The 20,663-nt window shown below is 41.2% G+C and overlaps 1 protein-coding gene across 1 annotated transcript in view; it reads left to right on the top strand.

Annotated features, from left to right (window-relative positions):
• The window catches only part of LOC132397467 (trans-2,3-enoyl-CoA reductase-like), a 182,099-nt gene that overhangs the window by 124,870 nt on the left and 36,566 nt on the right, over positions 1 to 20,663 (top strand). The window contains exons 6-7 of the mRNA XM_059976299.1: positions 3,530 to 3,635; positions 11,137 to 11,209. Coding sequence (XP_059832282.1) covers positions 3,530 to 3,635; positions 11,137 to 11,209 — 179 coding nt within the window. The remainder of the gene's footprint in view (positions 1 to 3,529; positions 3,636 to 11,136; positions 11,210 to 20,663) is intronic.

Genomic DNA, 20,663 nt, shown 5'->3' on the forward strand with positions numbered 1-20,663 from the left:
TGCAGTTGGATTGTGGTGAATTACACATACCTGTCTGGACATGCCACCCCCCCCCACCACTGACTGCTCCTGTGGCTCCTCCCACAGACCCTAGTATAAAGGCAATTGGAGGCACAGCCCCTTCCTCAGTCTCCAGGATGTTGTGTGGTGGTCACTTGCTGCTTGTTCTTTCTTCCACCCAATAAAAGCCTATATCTCGTCTCATGTCTCTGAGAGTTATTGATGGTGCATCATGGATAAACTTCTTGCAGGTATAATCATCAGGGATACTTGTCTTGCCACATCCTGCAAGAGGAGCACTCCATGATTCTGACTGTCATTCCCACTGCTCTGGATGTACAATAAGAAAGAAAGAAATATTTCATATGAAATGTAGGAGCCACAAAAATGAGATGCTTAAACAAAGGTGTTAATGCTTAAAACTGGGCAGAAGTACAGTATGTTCCAATAGACTGCAACAAAACACTTTTCCAATCATTGCTCACTGTATCCTGAATAACTTAAATCCTAGACACTATCTGTCTGAATGGTTGCACAGCCTGATTGCTTAATTGGTTGCTATAAACTACCTTGGTGTTGGTGTCCATTAAAGTCCATGGGATGCTGATGGAAATGTGAGGAGAGCCATTTAGAAGGTGGGGGAATGAGATTCATGGGATTGCTCTGTGAGCTGGCATTGATTCTGGGGCAAAATGGTCCCCTGTACTGTAAAGAAATTTTAGACACTTCCGTATAACCAAATATAGGCATAAAAAATTATTTCCTGAAAGCATCCCGGAAATAAGGATGTTATGCCAATATTGGGCTTATCTGTTTCGGAAGATCTATAGTTAGTCACTGTTCAATTATCAAACTCACAAGTCAGTAAGTAAAGTGTTTTATGTGTAATTTCTCTGTATGTGCTGGAAGTAGTTTTTGTGTACTGGTATGATTTTTATTGTAGGATTTATCAGAAATTAAATTAAACTTCGGTCTTTGAAATTGTTGTCAGAGAGGAACAGGTTGGAAAGTGGAAATATTGTCTAAGTAAGGGAAATGGCCGCTCTTGGTTCAGCGGGATTTGAATCATTCACTGTGTTTCAACTGGTGTTTTGCATTATGGGGTCAAGCTACATGCCTGGTTCCTTCCCTGGGCTCTTCTTGGGTCTGTATGAAGTCATATGAATTAAACTGGCTTGAGATAACTGAACAACAAACAAAAAATGCTGCAGGAACCCAGCAGGTCAGGCAACGTTTATGGAAAAGATTGATAGTCAACGTTTTGGGACAAGACACTTCAGCACAATTGGAAGGAAGAGGGGAGAAGCCAGAATAAGAAGATGGGGAAGGAGAAGGAGAACAAGTTGGCAAGTGATAGGTGAAACCTGATGAGGGGAAAGGTAGTTGAGTGGGGAGGGGGTTATGAAGTTAAATTAAGAGCTGAGAGGTGACAGGTGAAAGAGGTAAAAGGCTGAAGAAGAAATAATCTGATAGGAGAGAAGAGTGGACAATGGGAGAAAGGGAAGGAGAAAGAGCATCAGGGAGAAGTGATGGGAAGGTGAGGGGAATAGAAGGTGTAAGAGGAGAGGCAGAATGAGGAATGGAAAAAGAAAGAAATTGAGGAGGGAGAAATCAATGTTTATGCTGTCATGTTGGAAACTACCCCAGAGAATATGAGGTGCTACCCTTTCAACCTAAGTTTGGCCTCGTCATGGCAGTTGATAAGGCTGTGAACACAAGTCAGAATGGGAAAGGGAAGTCGGATTAAGTAGTTGGCCACCTGGTGATCCTGTCTTTTGCGGTGGACAGAGCTTAACAAATCACTGATGTATGGGAGACTGCACTGGAAGCACTGGATACAGTAAATGCCCCCGTCAGATTCACAGGTGAAGTGTTGCTTCATCTGCCAGGGGTGTTTGGAGCTCTGAATGGCGGTGAGGCAGGAGTCACAGGGGCAGATGTCCTGCTTGCAGGGGTAAGTGCCAGAAGGGTGATCAGTAAAAAGGGATGAGTGGACAACGAAGTTGCATAGAGTGTGATCTCAGTGTAAATGTGGGAAGTGGGGGATAACTGAATATTGTTAAAAGTCATTGCTTTCAGCAGATTACAGTGCAAACTGCTTTAACCAAGAGTTAGAAAAAGACTAAAAATGCCAAAATGATTAAGTTCTGACTATGAATGATAGATTGAATACTGCAGGTTCAAGAACAGTTACTACCCCACAACCATCAGGCTCTTGAACAAAGGGGATAACTATACTCACTTGCCCACAACCAATGATCTTGCTTTAAGGACTTATCTTGTTATCTCATGTCCTTGTCGCTTATTACTAATTAACTACACTTGCATTTGCAGAGTTTGTTGTCTTCTGCACCCTAGTTGATCTTTCATTGATCCTGTTATAGTTACTATTCTGTAGATTTGCTGAGTATGCCCGCAGGAAAATGAACCTTAGGGTTGTATCTGGTGACATGCATGCACTTATATAATAAAATTTACTTTGAACTTTGAAATTATCTATCTGAAGCTATTATATTCAAAAGAAACGTTCCATACCTTCCACTCTTCCCATGTAGAACAACATTGAAGAAGTGTCCATGTTAAAAACAAATAAAGCTCATCGTTCCATGGCTCTCAGCAGCATAGACCAGATAATAACCTGATTGCTGCAACACACCTATGTTATGTTTTGTAACTCTAGACATTAATCAAAAGAAAAACATAGGATCCCACTGATAAGTGTGTTGAATTTGTTTTACTTTAGTGAGGTGAACATGTATGAGGTGGTGGCACCATGACATATGCCATTCACGTACTTCGTACAAACAAAGTATTCTTAATCAAACAATATATTTGCAACATTGCTCAAATATTACTGAAATATTAAATACACAACAACCTGGCCCTATCCCCCTGTGTTGGCTGCAATTGATGTGAGGCTCTCATTAACTCGTAGAGCAAAGGGCCATTCCCAAATCCATCAGAAAATATCTTGTCCACCCAGCATCAATCCATATGTTGGAGGAACTGCTCTGGTTTCTCTGGATGGCAACTCTCTTGCATGATATTTTAGGTGTTTGACTCATTAGCAGGACCACAATCCAAGTTCAAGTTATGCTCCAATTAGGCAGATGTGTTTGTTATAATCTGTGTTGGAAAACGTACATTTGAAAATGATGATTAGATTATATTCCAGAGTTTGAAAGCATGTTTCATGATGTATAAAGATCTCTTACTTTCCTTGGGAGATTACTTTGCTATTGGTATTCCACATGCCTCTGACTCTGGTTGTGGGGGGATGGGGGTGGTTATGTTCCTGTAGAATCTGTAAACCAGCCGACTCAAGGAAAGTTTTGGAATTAAAGTTACCGTCCAGATTTCAGTGATGTAAAATAAACATGAAAAAAACTGGGTTAAACAGATGGGCATTATGACTCAATAAAATACAATTTGGATTTCATTCCTGAATTAAGAATGATAAATACACTATTCACAGAACTCTTTCCGAATGATCGTTCTGTATTTTGTTTCCCTCTGCCTCACCATTAAGCTTGGCTTGCCTCTGCCACTCTCTACATTACATCAAGCAAATCCTTGAAACTCTCTTCTTGCACAACTTCTCTGATGAGAATACTGCCCTGAAGATGATGCTGAAGGTAAGCACTGGCAGAATGCAATGCTTGGCTGTTAAGTTAATTTCATTTGCAATGTCTTTACTTTCACGTGCATCCTTTCTCCCCATCGCTTCCCAACCTCCTCACTACCACCTGCAGTTTTATGCACAGTCACCATACTTCTCCACATTATTTCTTTCTTTAATGCTCCATCATCTACATTGCATCAAAAAATCTAACTGAATCAGCAGGTAGCTTCAATAAATCTTTACTTGAAGCTTTGGTTTTTGTTTTATGAAGAGCCATTGTAATGTCGCAAAGGATAACATTGATGCTGAGCGAAGCACAGCAAATGGATAGATGGGATGAAGTAGAGCAGAGACCAACATGTAATCTGGCTCTTATTTCCCATAGGACTAACCCGGCTTATCTTTTTAAAGAAAAATGAGAGGCAGATTGCTGTGCATAGCCATATTACCATTTTGTTAGTTTCATTTTAATAAATAAAAGAAAACAGTTTGGAGCTTTTCTTTAATAAAATTGTGGCATCCTTTGCAATTTAAAAATGCACTAAGAAGTGCTTACACAGTGCAAAGAATTCTTTGTCATTATTAGTTAAATTGCATGATATGTTAGTACAGTAAAAATGCAATATATTTGGGAGAAAGATGACGTACAGTAATCTGCAATATTTTTATTGTAACACTGTAATAGACCCTTATCTCCCTGAAGAAAGCAGTCTCAGAGTCAACAGGAATGCATTGAGCAACAAAGTTCAGCCTAGAAATCTGAATTCATAACACCTTTTTTCCTGACGAAGGGCCTCGGCCCGAAACGTCGACAGCGCTCCTCTCTATAGATGCTGCCTGGCCTGTTGTGTTCCACCAGCATTTTGTGTGTGTTGTTGTTTGGATTTCCAGCATCTGCAGATTTCCTCATGTTTGACCTTTTTTTTTTAGCTTTTTATGACTCAATCATCACTGTCCAAATATTTTCCCAGTTCCTTTTTCTTGCTCCATCATTATTTGAAGTCTTTTTATTCTGTGCACTTCATATTGTGATCTTGGTTGAACCTGCCATCCATTGATGTTGCACCAATTTTAGGGCTCAGCTTCTTCAGGGGTGTGGTCAAGCACAGGAGGGACCTTTCACACTGAAGACCAGTTGTCTCCCCTCCCTGGTGTCTCCCGTTCTCCATGGCAGCTGGTCGGAGGCTGTCAGAGGGAATAGTCCTTTTAGGTCCAACAACATTTCATACACACGATTCAATGCAGGCATGGCCATGACTCATTCCAGTGTCAAGCATTAATTTCTTAACAGCACACACAAGGAATTCAGCAGGGCAGGCAGTATACTGAGTATGGAAATGAATAAACAGTTCTGGCTGAGACCACTCGCCAGGACTTATTAATATGTGGGGTGAATCCTCCTTGGAATATCTCTATCTGATATTCTATAAAACCTACTGAAATGATACAATCTATTTGTGGTATTGCAATATTTTTTCACATGTAAATTAATAGGCATAGTTGAAGCCAGATAAGTAAAACCAGACAAAAGTCAGGAAAAAGGAATTAATATCAGTTCTGACTCTTCTAAGTTATATTGGTCTCAAAATTTCCTGCAATTCTAGGAAATGCAGCTGAAAAACCATAGAATCAGTGTCGTTGTTTCCATGAGTCAGACATAATCAAATATAACCCCTGATCTTGTGGGGAGACTTTTCTTTGCTGAGGCACATTTTATCCTCTGGTTTAAAATTCCTCAAATTCTCCTGTGGTTTTCAACCTCAATGCTTTGGCAAAAAAGAGATTCCCATTTTTCTTCTAGAACATTAAAATCTGATTTCCCCTGAAGCACTTAAATTGCTTAGTCCCCACATGATGTGCGCCCTGCCGGACCTCACTGTCACCTCTCATACACCCTGACCATGGAGATCAAGCTAAGCATTCAGTTTCCAAGACACCAACTGCCTACTTCAGCTCTCTACTACTGCACTGGGAGTGTCACGCAAATGGCATGTTCAAGGAGAGCAAAAGTGAAAAGAGCATGAAAATTAAAAACAGAACTGGGTTATTGGCCCTGTTATTTGTCAAGATCTCCTATCTCAACTCCATCTTCTTTTACCATCCTCATATTCTCCTAATACCAGGTAGTAGTTCACCATCTTTAATGACTCAGTTCTTTAAAACCCTCCCGAGCCCGAGCCCTCCTATCCACATTCAGCAGCTTCAACCTCCACTCGTTACCACCACCGAATTGTCGATTCCTTGGTAGTTAGTTCCTTATTGTCATATTACTGAGGTGCAGTGAACATCCTTCCACACAGATCATTTCACCAAGTCTATACATTGAGATAGCACAAAGAAAGAGCGATAACAAAATAAAAAGTAAGAAGCTAAAATCACAGAGGAAGTGCAGTCCAGGCAGATGATTAGATATAAAGGCTATGACTAGGTAGCTTATGAGGTCAGGAGTCTATTTTACCATACAAGGAGACTATTCGATGTTCGATTAACAGTGGGATAAAAGCTGTCTTTGAGATTGGTGGTAGGTGCTTTCAGATTTCTGTATCTTCTGCCCAGTGGTCAGTGGAAGAAGAGAGAATGTCTGGGATAGGGGAGGTCTCTCATGATACTGGCTGCTTTTCTGCGCCAGCAAGAAGGTGCATGGAGGTGAGGTTGGTTTTCAAGATGTGCTGAGCTCTTTCCACAATTCTCTGTAGCTTCTTGCCTTCTTAGGCAGAGCAGCTGCCATACAAACTGTGCTATATCCTTGATTTCCGTAATATCCAAAAATATATCATTCTGTTTTGAATGAACTCAGCACCTCAGCATCCAGAATTCCAAAGATTCTGCACCCCTCTGAATGAAGAGATTTGTTCTTCATATCTCAGTTCCAAATTGTCTTACAATCTTTTGAGGCAGTGACCCATGATATGTAGACCTGCCCACAAAAACATTCTCCCTTAATCCACTCTCAGACCTGGTGGAGAGCTAGAGATGAAATTGTGGAGACCCTTGCAGGTATTCTTTCTCTCTGGCCACAGGTGAGCTTCTAGAGGTCTGGAGAATGGGTAGTATGGTGTCATTGTTTAAAAAGGGTGGGAAAAAAACAAGGCAGGAAACAACAAGTCAGTGTGTCTGACATTGGTGTTGGTTAAGTTGTTGGAGGGAATTCTGAGGGGTAAGATCCACTACACTTAGAAAGGTAGTTAGTGTGGCTTAACGCATGGGAAGTTAAGTCCAACAGATCTATTAGAGTTCTTTGAGTAGAAATCCAAATCTGTAGATAACAGCAGAACAATTGATATTATTTATATGAACTTTAGCAATACCTTTAAAATGGCAGGCAAGTCTGGATGGTTAGTTCACATGGCATCCAAGGGAGATCATGGATTGGATTCATAATTAAGCTCAAAACTGATCCAATGATGTTATGAAGCAGCAGCAGGGATTGAACTTTAGTATCAGGCACTCTCAATCTTTGTGTCAAACTCCTCAAAACCAAACAGCTTTTAAACTTGGCTTGTCTTCTGCTGCTATTCCATAGATGATTGCTATGGTACAATGGACAGCCATTTTCCCATTCACAACTCCTGCAAGCAAGTCCGAGAAAAACATCATAGTATGATCAGCAATGCAATGCACCATGAAGTTCAGGGTAAAATGAGGCTCAGCCTGCTTACTGCAAGCATCTTTTTCATTTCAAAATTAACTGAGGCAAACACCTGTTCAGCGGAAGGTATGCAGAGTAATTTAGGAGGTTCCAGGCACTTAAACAAACCCATTACAAGTTTAATAGACAGGTCAACAATTAACCCAAATTTATCTTCTTCAAGGCTAGAGCAAATAAGTTGAAATGTTATAAAATATTACAAAAATTGTGGTAGGAATTTACACAAAATAGTACCAAACAGAGCCATTGTCATATCTTTCTGTTGAGTTCACTGGATCAGAAACTGGTTCATGTTGTTTGCTGAACTTTTTTGTTAACATTGAGTTCATCCATATTACTGGTGGATATTTACCCCTCTCTGATGATGCATAAAAGGACAGGGCATCATATGCTTCTGAGGTACTGCATGTCACGTTCTCACAACTACTGAAGTTGTTGATGTATTGGAAGTTCAAGAAGGTTATTTCAGACTCATAATCTACACTACTCAGATAAAAACTGACTGATTTATTTGTTTTTTTCTTGGGAAGAAATATAGTTTAAACATTTCTTAGTTAGTTGCATGAAACATTGGCTTTCTCTTCCTAATAGAGAGCAACCAACCATCATTTTTCTGGAGGTAGATTAACTGTACAAATGAACTTGAAGAAGTGTAATACCAATGTGGATCAGTGCTTGGCTTAGGGTATGGAATTGCCACTTATGAAATGATGAAATCAGGCCATTCACAAACAGAACAAGGTTCCTCTTTATAGGGAACAGCACCATAAATCCTCCAACCATTACAGCAACTTCTGTGCCCTTGTCTTGTAATTCATGACTCTACAACTTTCTCATCAGTTCCCCGAAGAACGGTTCCCTATAGCAACTACTGAGCACATGTGGAAAGGGCTAATATGATGAACTGAATAGAACAACAATGACGGCATTCTGAACCAAATTGAGTCCTTAGGTCCAAATCCCCAGAGCAGCTCAGAGTAGGCCCCAAGCCTCATCGTATTTAGTTCATCGTATTAGCAGGGAAAATCGCCACAAAGTTCGCAGACACGAAGCAAAGCAGCCAAGGGCAGTCTCACAGCCTTAGCATCAGAGAGAGGAGATACCAGACTATGTGGGCTGGTATTTAAATTGTCTGAACCTCGCACTAGGACCTGGACACCATCATGATGAATCATTCCTGGCCCAGATCTCACTGCCAGAGAAGCCGTTCGTGACCCCTCCAAATTGGCTTGGCACTTAGAGCAATTCAACTCTCGACACTCATTGCCCAAGATTCAACACCCTGCATTTCCAGTCTATCGGAACCAGAATTTAGATTGTCCCAACTACGTATAGTATCGCGCATGAGAACCTGGGTCTTGCTGTGGCAGGTCACTCTGGGCCTAGAAGGCATTGCTCGGCGATTTGCTTCAGACCAGGATTTTGCTGCCAAACAAGCTATTCTCGACCTCTCCAGATTGGATCAGTGCTTAGAGTGATGCACCCTTTCACTGATGTTAGTTGGATGATATCTGTAGTTCTCTGTCCCCTCCGAATTGCTCACTCCAACCAGCATGGCTCCAGCTCCAGGTGCATCGATCGGCAGTGCAACGCTCTCAAGTTCACTCTGCCCTCACTCACCTCTTCATTGTTTGTGGTGATACTTTACCACAATTTACATCAAAGTGTTACTAATAATGTTTTTGATTCAATTCCTTTGCTTTTGACCCACCAGTAAGCCATTGTACGTCTTCAGTAGCACCATCTTAAACCAGATAGGTTTAGGTTGAATAGATCTCATGAGGTTGATAACACAGTCAATGCATAAGGAACAAGTCAAGGTCAGGAAGCTGGATCTTATATATGATGCAGTAATTCCTCAGAGCAGGAAACAATCAGGAACATCAATGAATGGAACTGAGCTATAGCCACTCCACAATGTATATCAGTACAAGAATACGGACTACAGAGCAAAAGTAATTTATCTTGATCTGGCTGCATTTTCTGTTGTTAACTGTCACAGTGAAATGCTCAGAGGGATCACATCTGAAAGTGCTGACAACATCTGCAGTTAAAAAAATGGCTGCTGATAAAACAGTGTTCACAAACTTAATCTTGTTCTGAGAAAGGGCGTTCATACATTGCTGATCAGTAGAGGAGACTGAACATTTAAGGATGAGCTGCCAACAGTGCTTGGCCTTAATGACACTGATATACAAAAGACGAAGGTGCTGTATATATGAAACAGATTACATTTTCCTGCACTCTTTGCAGGCACTGAAGTATGATACCTATCATGGATCATAAATTTTAATTAGTCGAGGTTACATAAATTTATTCTATTATCTATTTTAAGTTGCAAATAACTAAACAAAGCCAAGGCTTAAGTTTTGTTTGAAAAGTGGCATGACAAAATTGTAATTGCAGATTGGAAGGAAAGAAACTGCAACCCACTTCCATTTGCCTATCACCCAAATAGGTCTACAGTAGACACAATCTCAATAGCTCTTCACATGGCCTTAGATAACCTGGACAAAATAAACACCTAGATCAGGATGCTAACCATAGCTCAGTGTTTAACAGCATTATTCCCACAATCCTGATCGATAAACTCCAGAACCTGGGCCTTGGGACCTCCCTCTGCAATTGGATCCTCAACTTCTTAATCTGTACTGATTAGCAATAATATCTCCTATATGCTGATGATCAACACTGACACACCTCAGGGAGGTACTGAACCACTGCTTTACTCCCTCTTCACCCACGACTGTGTGGCTCGACATAGCTCAAATGCCATCTATAAATTTGCTGATGATACAACCATTGATGGCGGCATCTCAGATGGAGATGAGAGAGCATACAGGAGCAAGATGTACCAGTTAGTTGAATGGTGACGTAGCAACAAGCTGGCACTCAACGTCAGTAAGACCAAAGAGCTCGTTGTGGATTTCAATAAGGGTAAGACAAGGGACCACAAACCAACCCTCATAGAGGGAACAGAAGTGAAGAGAATGAGCAATTTCAAGTTCCTGAGTGTCAAGATCTCTGAGGATTTAATCTGGTCCCAACATATCGATGCAGCTGTAAAGAAGGCAAGATAGTGGCTATATTTCATTAGGAGTTTGAGAAGATTTGGTTTGTCACCAAAAACACTAAAAAATTTCTACAGATGTACCGTGGAGAACATTCTGATAAGTTTCATCAGTGTCTGGCATGAGGAGTGGGGGATGGCTATTGTACAGGATTGAAAGAAGATACAGAAAGTTGTAAAATTTGTCAGCTCCATCTTGGGTACTAGCTTCCATAGTATCCAAGACATCTTCAAAGAGCAGTGCCTTGGAAAGTTGGGATCCATTATTAAGGAGCCCCATCACCCAGGACTTGCCCTCTTCTCATTGTTACCATCAAGAAGGAGGTGCAGAAGCCTAAAAGCATGCACTCGGAGATTCCGGAACAGCTTCTTTTTCTCTGCCAGTTGATTCCTTAATGGACATTGAACCCATGAACGCTAACTCACTTATTTATATTATTTCTGTTTTTGCACAATTTTTAATTCAACTATCAAATATACATATATATAGTTACTGTAATTGATTTACTTTTATGTTATCGTATAGGAAAAATAATACTAAGTCAACAAATTTCATAACAAGTGACGGTGATATTAAATCTGATTCTGATCTTATTTTCTCTTAAAGTATAAAGATCAACAATTTCTGCTATGATGATAACTACATTCACTTGAGTAGCTGATGGAACTTAGAAATGATTGCAATTCATTTAAATGCTGTGTATGATCTAAAATAATATTTACTCAAAATTTAATTATATCAAGGACATTTTAAAGCAACAAAATTAGTTAAGATTATTGTTTTGTTATTTCCAGGGCTGTGCCTTTTACTGGGGATTCACCACATGGATGGCTTATTACATCAACCACCCTCTGTACACACCTCCCAGTAGGTACAATGCTTACTGTATGATTTAGAATTCAGCTGTTATGAATTGTCTTCCAATTTTTTGTTTCATCTTAGGCTGTTTAAGAATTTATTCCATGATGAGTTCAGAACGTAACAAGGTTATCTTACTTCTGTGTCCCCATGATATTTGCAGTAGTATAATATTCAATAGTAGTTAGTCAAGTTCCACCTATCAGAACAGTTGTGCATGATACCAGTTCTGGAAAATTAAGCTGAACAGAGACATCATTTCAAATGTGCTAAATGGATTTTGAAACACTTTGAATCAATCATGAAATGGATTAGAATTATTTTCTATAACCTGTTTATTGCTGTCTCAAGTGTTTAGATATCATAAAATAATGTTTGATTATGTCATCGTGATACTGTATTATCCAACTGTGAATGAATGCAGCTTATCCTATTTTGAAACATATTTTGATTTGTTGTGGGCTTGTCAGATTTCTAATGAGACTACGCTTATGGGCAATAATATCCAAATTGTATAATGTCCAGACAATTCAGGGAGATAGGAGATGTAATTGGACATCAATATATTAGCTGCAGTACTGTACTTGATGGCTGTTAGGCTGGACACAGAGCTGCTATGGGTATCACAATTTAATATGACCTAGTTAAAACAACACCTCTCTTTAATTCTCTGCATTTAGTGATGATGTTATATTCATATAGTTGGGTTCTGATGCTACAGATCATATCAACATCACTTACTAAGATAATACAAATAGCTGATGGGTTAATCCAATCAGGTATTTTATTAAACAAAGTAACTCTAAGCATACAAAATGGTTTTCTCTGTGTCTTCTCTTTGACAGTAAGCTGGTTCTTGATGCTTTAGTACCCAGGGTTGAACAATATTACATCAAGAACAGTGTATAATCCTCAAGGTGACAGCAGAGTATAGATCAGATTGAAGGTTGTGTGGGGCATTGGCAGATAGAATTTAATCCCCATACATTCTGAGAAGTCATATAGGGTAGTATATATGCAGTAAATGGTGGCTAATGAATTTTACTGAGCAGTATGACCTAGGGTTGGTCCATAATTCCCTAAAAGTGGTAACACGGATAGGGTGGTGAACAGGGCATATTGCATGTTTGCCTCTACTCATTGGCATTAGAATATAAGAGCTGAAACATAATGTTGCAACTTTATAAAACAGTGAGTGGCTAGGTCACAATTAGAGTATTGTATGCAGCAACGGTTGCACATTACAGGAAAGTTGTGGCTGCTATGAAGGGAGTGGAGGGGAAATCGGCAGCACGTAGGAACTATGACATTATGCCCATTACAGAGACTTAGCTTTTACAAGGGCAGGAATGGCTGCTGAATGTTCTGGAGTTTGGAAGTTTCAAAAGGAACAGGGAGGGAGGGAAAAGAGATGGGGATTGGAATTGCTAATCAGGGATAAAGGAGGGATTGTTTGCGGTGTCAATGCGGCTGTAAGTCAGAAACAAGGAAAGGGAAATCACTCTATTGGAAGCACTCTATAGAACCCTATAGCAAAAGAAATGCTGAGGAGCAAATTGAGATGCAGATTTTGGAAAAGTGCAAGGGCTGTTGTCATGGGTGACTTCAACATGCCAAGTGTTGATTGGCACCTCCTTAGTGCAAAAGGTTTAAATAGGGCAGAGTTCGTTAGATGTGTTCAGAAAGTATAGGCCATCAAGAAGAGAAGTCATACTGGATCTAGTATTAGGCGATAAATCTGGTCAGGAGACAAATTAATGGAAGAGCATTTTTGAGACAATGACCACAACTCCCTGACCTTTACCATAGCCTTGTACAGGGATAGGAGCAGAGTCAAAAACTATTTGACTGGGGGGGGGGGGGGGCGCAGAATATGCTATTAGACAGGAACTTGGGAGTGTAAATTGAGGACAGATGTTATTTGGCAAATATACAATGGAGGTTATTTAGGGAACAATAGCATGGTGTTCTTGACAGGTTTGTCCCACTGAATCAGGGAGAGGATGGTAAGGAAGGGTGGGAAAGGAGCAATGGTTGACAAGAGAATGGAACATCTAGTTAAGAGGAAAAAGGATGCATACTTCAGCTTTAGGAAGCAATGATTAGTCAGGGCTCTTCAGGTTGATAGGGTAGACATGAAGTAAGGACTTTGGAGAGCTAGCAGGGGACATGAGAAAACCTTGACAAGTAGGATTAAGAAAAAACCCAAGGCCTAGGTGTAAAACAGGAAGATGACTAAAGAGAAGGTAGGACTGATCAAGCATAAAAGAGAAATCATCTGCCTGGAATTGGAAAAGGTAAGGACAGTACTTAATGAAAACTTCAGTACTTACCACTGGGAGGAAACTTAATCAGATCAGAATGGATCAGGTTAATAAGCTGAAATATGTGAAAATTAAGAAACAGGATGTACTAGAACCTTGGAAAAACATTTGGATAGGTAAGTTCCTGGGGCCAAAGGTGATATGACTCAGGCTTCTAGGGAAGTGAAGGAAAAGATTACTGCAACTTTGGTGATGATCAATTCATCCTCAATGGTCACAGGAGGGTGGCAAATGCCTTTCCTTTGTTCATGGATGGCAATAGGGATAACTCTGGGAACTATAGACCAATGAGTTTAATTTCAGTGGTAGGCAAATTATTGGAGAAAATTCTTCCAGACAGGATTTACGAGCACTTGGGGAAGCATAACCTGATTAGGGATAGTCAGCATGGGTGTGTGAGGGGCAGATCATGCCTCACAAAGCTGTTTGTCTCCTTTGAGGAAGTGACAAAACAAATTGAAGGTAGCACTGTGGATGTGGTGCATATGGATTTTAGTAGGAGGCTTGGCAAAGTTCCCCATGATGTGCTCATTCAGAAATTTAGGTATCATGGAACCCAGGGAACCTTGGCTTGCCCACAGAAGGTAGATGGAGCAGACAGTGTTTTCTGCCTGGAGGTCAGTGATTAGTTGGAATCAGTTCTGAGACCCCTGCTCTTTGTGAATTTGACATAGATGAGGAAGGGTGAGTAAGCAAGTTCGCAGATGACACAGAGGTAGTGGTGAGGTGGATAGTGTAGGACATTGTAGTTTACAATTGGACATTGATGGGGTCAAGAGCTGGGCTGAGAGGCCCAGATGGAGTTCAATTCAAAGAAATGTGAGGTGATACACTTAGGAAGGTTCAAAATGAAGGCAGAGTTTGGAGTTAATTGCAGGATTCTTAGCAGTGTGGAGGAACAGAAGGATCTTGGTGTCCAGTCAATAGACCCCACAAATTTGCAGTCTAAGTTGATAGGCATATAGAGTTTTGGCCTTCATTAGGCTGAGGGTTGAGCTCTATAAAATCCTGGTAAGACCACACTTGGAATATTGTGTTCAGTTCTGGTCACCTCATTATAGAAAGGAAATGGAAACTTGAGAAAAGAGGCAGAGAGGAAATACCAGGACATTGCCTGGATTAAAGAACATGTCTTAAGGTAAGTTGAGTAAGCTAGGGTTTTTCTCTTTGGAGGGAAGGAGAATGAGAGGTGACTTGATAGCCATAAGAGGCAAGGATAGCATGGGCAGCCAGCACCTTATTCCCAGGGTGACAATAGCTAATATGAGAGAGCATAATTTTAGGATGATTAGAGGTACATACAGAAAGGATGCTCAAGAAAATTTTACCACACAGAGAATGGTGAGTGTATGGAATTCAATTGTGGAACCACTTGTTGAGGCAGATACATTAAGGACATATCAGAGACACCTGGATAGGTTCATGTATGATAGAAAAATGGAGGGCAAAATGGGAAGGAAGGGTTAGGTTATCCTTGAAAGAGATTAAAGAAAAAGTACAGTGTCATGGGCCAAAGAGCCTGTACTGTGCTATACTGTCTATGTTCTATGATGTTGCCTGGATTGGAGGTCTTTGGTTTTGAGGAGGGACTGGATAAGCTGAGCTTGTTTTTCCTGGAGTGCAGAGTATGAGAGGGACCTGATAGAGGTATGCAAGACTATGAGACATATAAATAGGCTAGATAGTTAAAATCGTTTTCCCCCATGCTAGAGGTTTCAGAAATAAGAGGGCACAGTTTGAAGGTGAGAGGTTAGAGTTTTAAGTAGACCTGAAGGCAAAGCTGTTTTTACACAAAGAGTAGTTGTTAACTGGAACACGCTGCCAGAGGAGGTGGTGGAATTAGAGAGAATCACAGCTTTTAATAGGCATTTTGACAGATAATTAAATAGACAAGGCATTAAAGGATACTGTCCTAATGTGGACAAATAGGTGGGCACAAAGGTTGGCATGGACAAACTTTACTCGGTCTGTTTCTATGCAGTCACTCTAGGACTTCTCCTGCCAAAGGGTTTCAGCCAGCAATGTCGACTGTACTTTTTTCCATCGGTGCTGCCTGGCCTGCTGAGTTCCTCCAGCATTTTGTGTGTGTTGTTAGTAGGTTTATCTTCTTTGTTGAGCACCAATTACTTTGTTTGTTTGTTCCATTTTATCCCCCATAGTTCAGACTCTCCCCACCTACATCCAGGATACATCCCATGCCCTTCACCTTTTCAATAACTTCCAATTACCCGACCCCTACTGCTTCATTTTTACCATGGATGTTCAATCCTTATAAACCTCCATCTCACATCAAGAAGGCCTCAAAGCCCTCCGTTATTTTTTGGTTAACAGACCCCACCAGTTCCCCAGCACCACCACACTTCTCCAGTTGGCGGAGCTTGTTCTAACTCTCAATAACTTCTCCTTTGGTTCTTCCCACTTTCTCCTGATCAAGGGTATTGCCATGGGCATTCACATGGGCCCCAGCTATGCCTGTCTCTTCGTGGGTTATGTGGAACAGTCTATGCTCCAAATCTATACTGGCACCACTCCCCAACTTTTCCTCCGCTACATCGACGACTACATTGGTGCTGTTTCCTGCACCCATGCTGAGCTCGTCAATTTCATCAACTTTGCCTCTAACTTTCACCCAGCCCTTAAGTTCACTTGGTCCATCTCGGATACTTCTCTCCCCTTTCTTGATCTCTTGGTCTCCATCTCCAGAGACAGACTATCTACTGACATCTTCTACAAACCCACTGACTCCCATAAATATCTTGACTATACCTCTTCCCACCCTGCCCAATGCAAAAATGCCATTCCCTATTCCCAGTTCCTCCATCTCCGCCGCATCTGCTCACTGGATGAGGCTTTCCATTCCAGGACTTCTTAAATGTCCTCTTTCTTTCAGGATCGTGGTTTCCCTTCTGGCGTCATCAATGATGCCGTCACCCGCATCTCCTCCACTTCAGCCCTTAACCCATCCTCCCATCACTACAACAGGGACAGGGTTCCCCTTGTCCTCACCTACCACCCCACCAGCCTCTGGATCCAACTCATTATCCTCTGAAACTTACGCCACCTTCAACAGGACCCCACCACCCAGCACATCTTTCCCTCCCTACCCCTCTCAGCTTTTTGCAGGGATCGTTCCCTCCATGACTACCTGGTCCACACGTCCCTCCCCACAGAACTCCCACCCAGCACTTATCCCTGTAAGCGCAAATGCTATACCTGTCCCCACACCTCCCCCCTTACCACCATTCCGGGCCCCAGACAGTCCTTCCAGGTGAGGCAACACTTCACCTGCGAGTCTGCTGGAGTTGTCTATTGCATTCGGTGCTCCAGGTGCGGCCTCCTCTACATCGGTGAGACCCGACGCAGACTGGGGGACCGCTTCGTCGAACATCTACGCTCCGTCAATCACAATAGACAGGACCTCCCGGTTGCCCCCCACTTCAACTCTGCCTCTCATTCCCATCTAGATATGTCCATACATGGCCTCCTCTACTGCCATGATGAGGCCAAACTCAGGTTGGAGGAGCAACACTTCATATACCGTCTGGGTAGCCTCCAACCTGGTGGTATGAACATTGAATTCTCCGATTTCCAGTAATTCCCTCCCCCTCCCCCTTCCCCTATCCTAGGTCCCTCTCTGCCTCTCTCCCCTTTCAACTTTCTGCTCCTTTACCTCTACAGTTCTTTCATGCTTATCCCTTCCCCCATTTATCCTTGCTCTGATTGGTTTTCCACCTGGCGCCTCTAGCCCTTCCCCCTCCCCTATCTCTGTTACTGGACTTCGGCCCTCTCTTCCCCCCCATTCCTGATGAAGGGTCTCGGCCCGAAACGTTGGCTACTCTTTTCTCACAGATTCTGCCTGACCTGCTGAGTTCTTCCAGCGTCGTGTACGTATTCTTTGATCCACAGCATCTGCAGTTGTATTTTTGCGTACAAAACAAAATCTGCCATTACCTTCTCAAGGGCAACTGTTGACAGGCAATAAAATAAACAGCATTACTCTTGTCACTCAAAATAAATTAAAAATAATGCTTATGGGAACTACCCATGGTAACAACAGCTCCTTTCACCTTACTCTTCTTGTCAACACTGCACAGGCCAAGTCAGAACCTGTCTGGCAATTTTCAGCTTTCTTTGAGGAATGATCCCTGCATTATGTATGACACAGGAGCCATAGCTTTAACAGTGGTTGTGCTGTGAGCCCACTTAATTGGTCCACAGAAGGCTTCACCCATCAGTGGAGACAATTTAAATCCATGTACAATAACTATTTATGAAATATTTGTTGTGATAATCATTTTTCTTCTCTGTTCTCTGTAAAAGCAGAAATCAATAGCATGATGACACTGAAGGGTATAGAAGAAAAAAAACTGTAAAAGGCAAAGAAATGTGTAAGAATCCAGTAAATTATCAGCAATAACTGCACATTTATATGGGATATAAATTTCAAATGCGAGAGTTTGTGAAAGATTTGTCACTGACAAGTCCCTGATATTAAGTGAGTCCTCTCTCTCAGGAATTCTTCTTCAGCTTTTGCTGCCTTTTTCATTAGCTTAAAATAAGTGTTAATTCTGAGCCAACAGTAAATTTTATTTAAAGTCAGAACATAGTCACAGATGGGAAGCATATTGCTTGTGCATGCAGCTAAATTGAGACTAATCTCAAATATGTTCCCGGAGCTAATGGCTCGCACATCCCTCTCGTGAGATCAGAATGGATTGTGAGTAAATTCCACCACTGTACTGCAGCAAAGGTCCAGGTACACTTTCCCAGTTTGGACTCCCAACTGTTCTTTTTGCCTTCTTCATCCACTAAAGGCACAAATCATATATTCTACAATTTACTATCTACACATAGACATTTATGTTAACTTACAGAGAACAGCTTATAAGACCTAATAGGGAGCCTTTCATTTCTGTTGAGTTTTTCACAGAATTGGCATTGAATATAAGAGTTAGGTGGTCATTTTGCATCTTCACAATGAGTGGGTTAACCCACATTTAGAGTATTGTGAGCAGATCTCCTCATCACACTTTAGAAAGGATGTGATTAAGCGACAGAAGGTGTAGAAAAGATTCAAAAGCACATTTGCCTCTTTGAAGATCTTGAGTTGGATAGGAAGGATTTGTTTTCCCTGGAGACACAAATGACCTGAGAGTAAAGGAGGCAGAGAAGTAAATAATCAGAATATGTTTCTCATAAAATGGGCATCTAAAACCAAAGGACAAAGGGCTATGGTGTGAAGGGGACCTTTAAAAGGCATCTAATGATTACACTTCACACCCGAAGAGTAGTTTTGTTGGAAATAGGCAGCCAGAAGAGTTGGTGGAGACAGGAACACTAACATCATACACAAGGCAAATGGACAATACCTAGAGTGGTGTGGAATTAATACCGGTGTGGGTTTAGTATAGACAAGTATGATGGGTGGCATATATATGGTGGGCCAAAGAGCCCGTTTCTATGCTATACAATTATATGGCTCTATATCCACAGGTCATCCCAAGCAGTACATAGCAAAGTGCTTTCGGTAGTGTGGTTACCATGTAGGTATTGCTAAACCAGGCTCTCAGAAACAGCTACTTGATAAAGAACGAGCACGTTGTTTCTTGGGAGCAATGCACACAAAGCGCTGGAGGAAATCAGCCGGGCAGGCAACATCTACAGAGGGAAATGGAAGTCAATGTTTTTGCCTGTGGCCTTTCATCAGAACTAGAAAGGAATGGGACATAGTCAGAATCAAAGTGCTTCTCATTTTTGGGCTGATACAACTTTTTTCAAGAGCAGTAGAGTTTGGAATCCTGATTGTGATGATTATATTTACTTCTGAATGGCAAAACAAACAAAAACTGATGAGACTGTAAGCATAATGAAGGTAGATAGTTTAAATCTCAGTAAGTAGTATATAAACTTTCCTAATTTTTGACTATAGTTTTCAGAAATTGACCTTGATCGTGTTCAGAGGTGTTATCGACAATTTCTAAACTCATCATTTTACATGTAGCATCTAGGTGTTTCAGAAGACTTTGTTTTACGGTAGCCTACAGAAAAGACAGCACACCGATGAATGCCTGCTGGAGAGGAAGGACACAGAACTAATCTAAGGGAATGCAGAATCAGCAAAAATACATGCGGTAGAGTCCAAAACTAGCCTGATTCCAGTTCATGTCTCTGAGTGACACAGAATAGAGATCTCCAGAGGAGTTTCCATAAAACCTGTTAATTAAGTTACCAATGTGATAAGTGTGGCTACACTTAGAGAAAACAATGCATTCACCATCAGTGAGTCCATCATGTTGACAGCTTAAACACAAGACTCTTTTTAGTGTTGTTAATGGATGAGAAATATCAGCCAAGGCACTGGGAATAACTCCCCTGAACTTTGAAACAATAGCATCTTGTCATCTACTATCAATAGATAACCTACAGGAGGAAACTATCAGGCCCAGTAGAATTTATGGGAGGAGAGATATTGTGAAGGCTTTAGGCTGAGATCCTGCATCAAGGTTCTCCTAGGTCCAGCCACGATAGGGCCTCAGTCTGACTGCTCATCTGAAAATTGGCACATACCATAGGCAGAAACAGACACAGAAACCTAAATATTTAAAGAAGCCATTTAAAAAACTCAGGCTGCAACTGTCATCCATTATTAGTGTGGTGCACTTTGAGAGCTGTGGAAGCAAGCCCGAAAGCTCCATGTACAAATATTTTGGAGTCTATCTGGTCAGAATCAGGAAAACAAGCTGATCGCTTTCACCTCAGATAACAAACCTAGCATCCCTGATGCCAATAAGGTGGGACAAATTAAGACCAGCATCATCTACAAACTGTCCAGTGTTGTTAAACTGCTTATATTAGAGAGATCTGCACTCAATTTCCATTCAGTTACCCATTTCTACTACCAACAGCATCAAATTTGACACAGAATGATTTCTTGGACAGCAAAAAAAAACTTTCAAATGGAAAAACAACACTGTAGATGCTGGAATTTGGGGCAAAATTAATAAGTCAGACAAAATCTGTGGAGGGAAATAGACAGCTAAAGAGTCAGGCCCTGATCCTTCATCTGGAGTGAAAGTAGTGGGGAAATAATATAAAGAAGAGAGGAGAATTTATGAGGTGAAAGCTGGCAAGTGATAGGT

The sequence above is a fragment of the Hypanus sabinus genome, chromosome 7 (genome assembly GCF_030144855.1).
Source record: "Hypanus sabinus isolate sHypSab1 chromosome 7, sHypSab1.hap1, whole genome shotgun sequence".
In the NCBI taxonomy this organism is placed as follows: domain Eukaryota; kingdom Metazoa; phylum Chordata; class Chondrichthyes; order Myliobatiformes; family Dasyatidae; genus Hypanus; species Hypanus sabinus.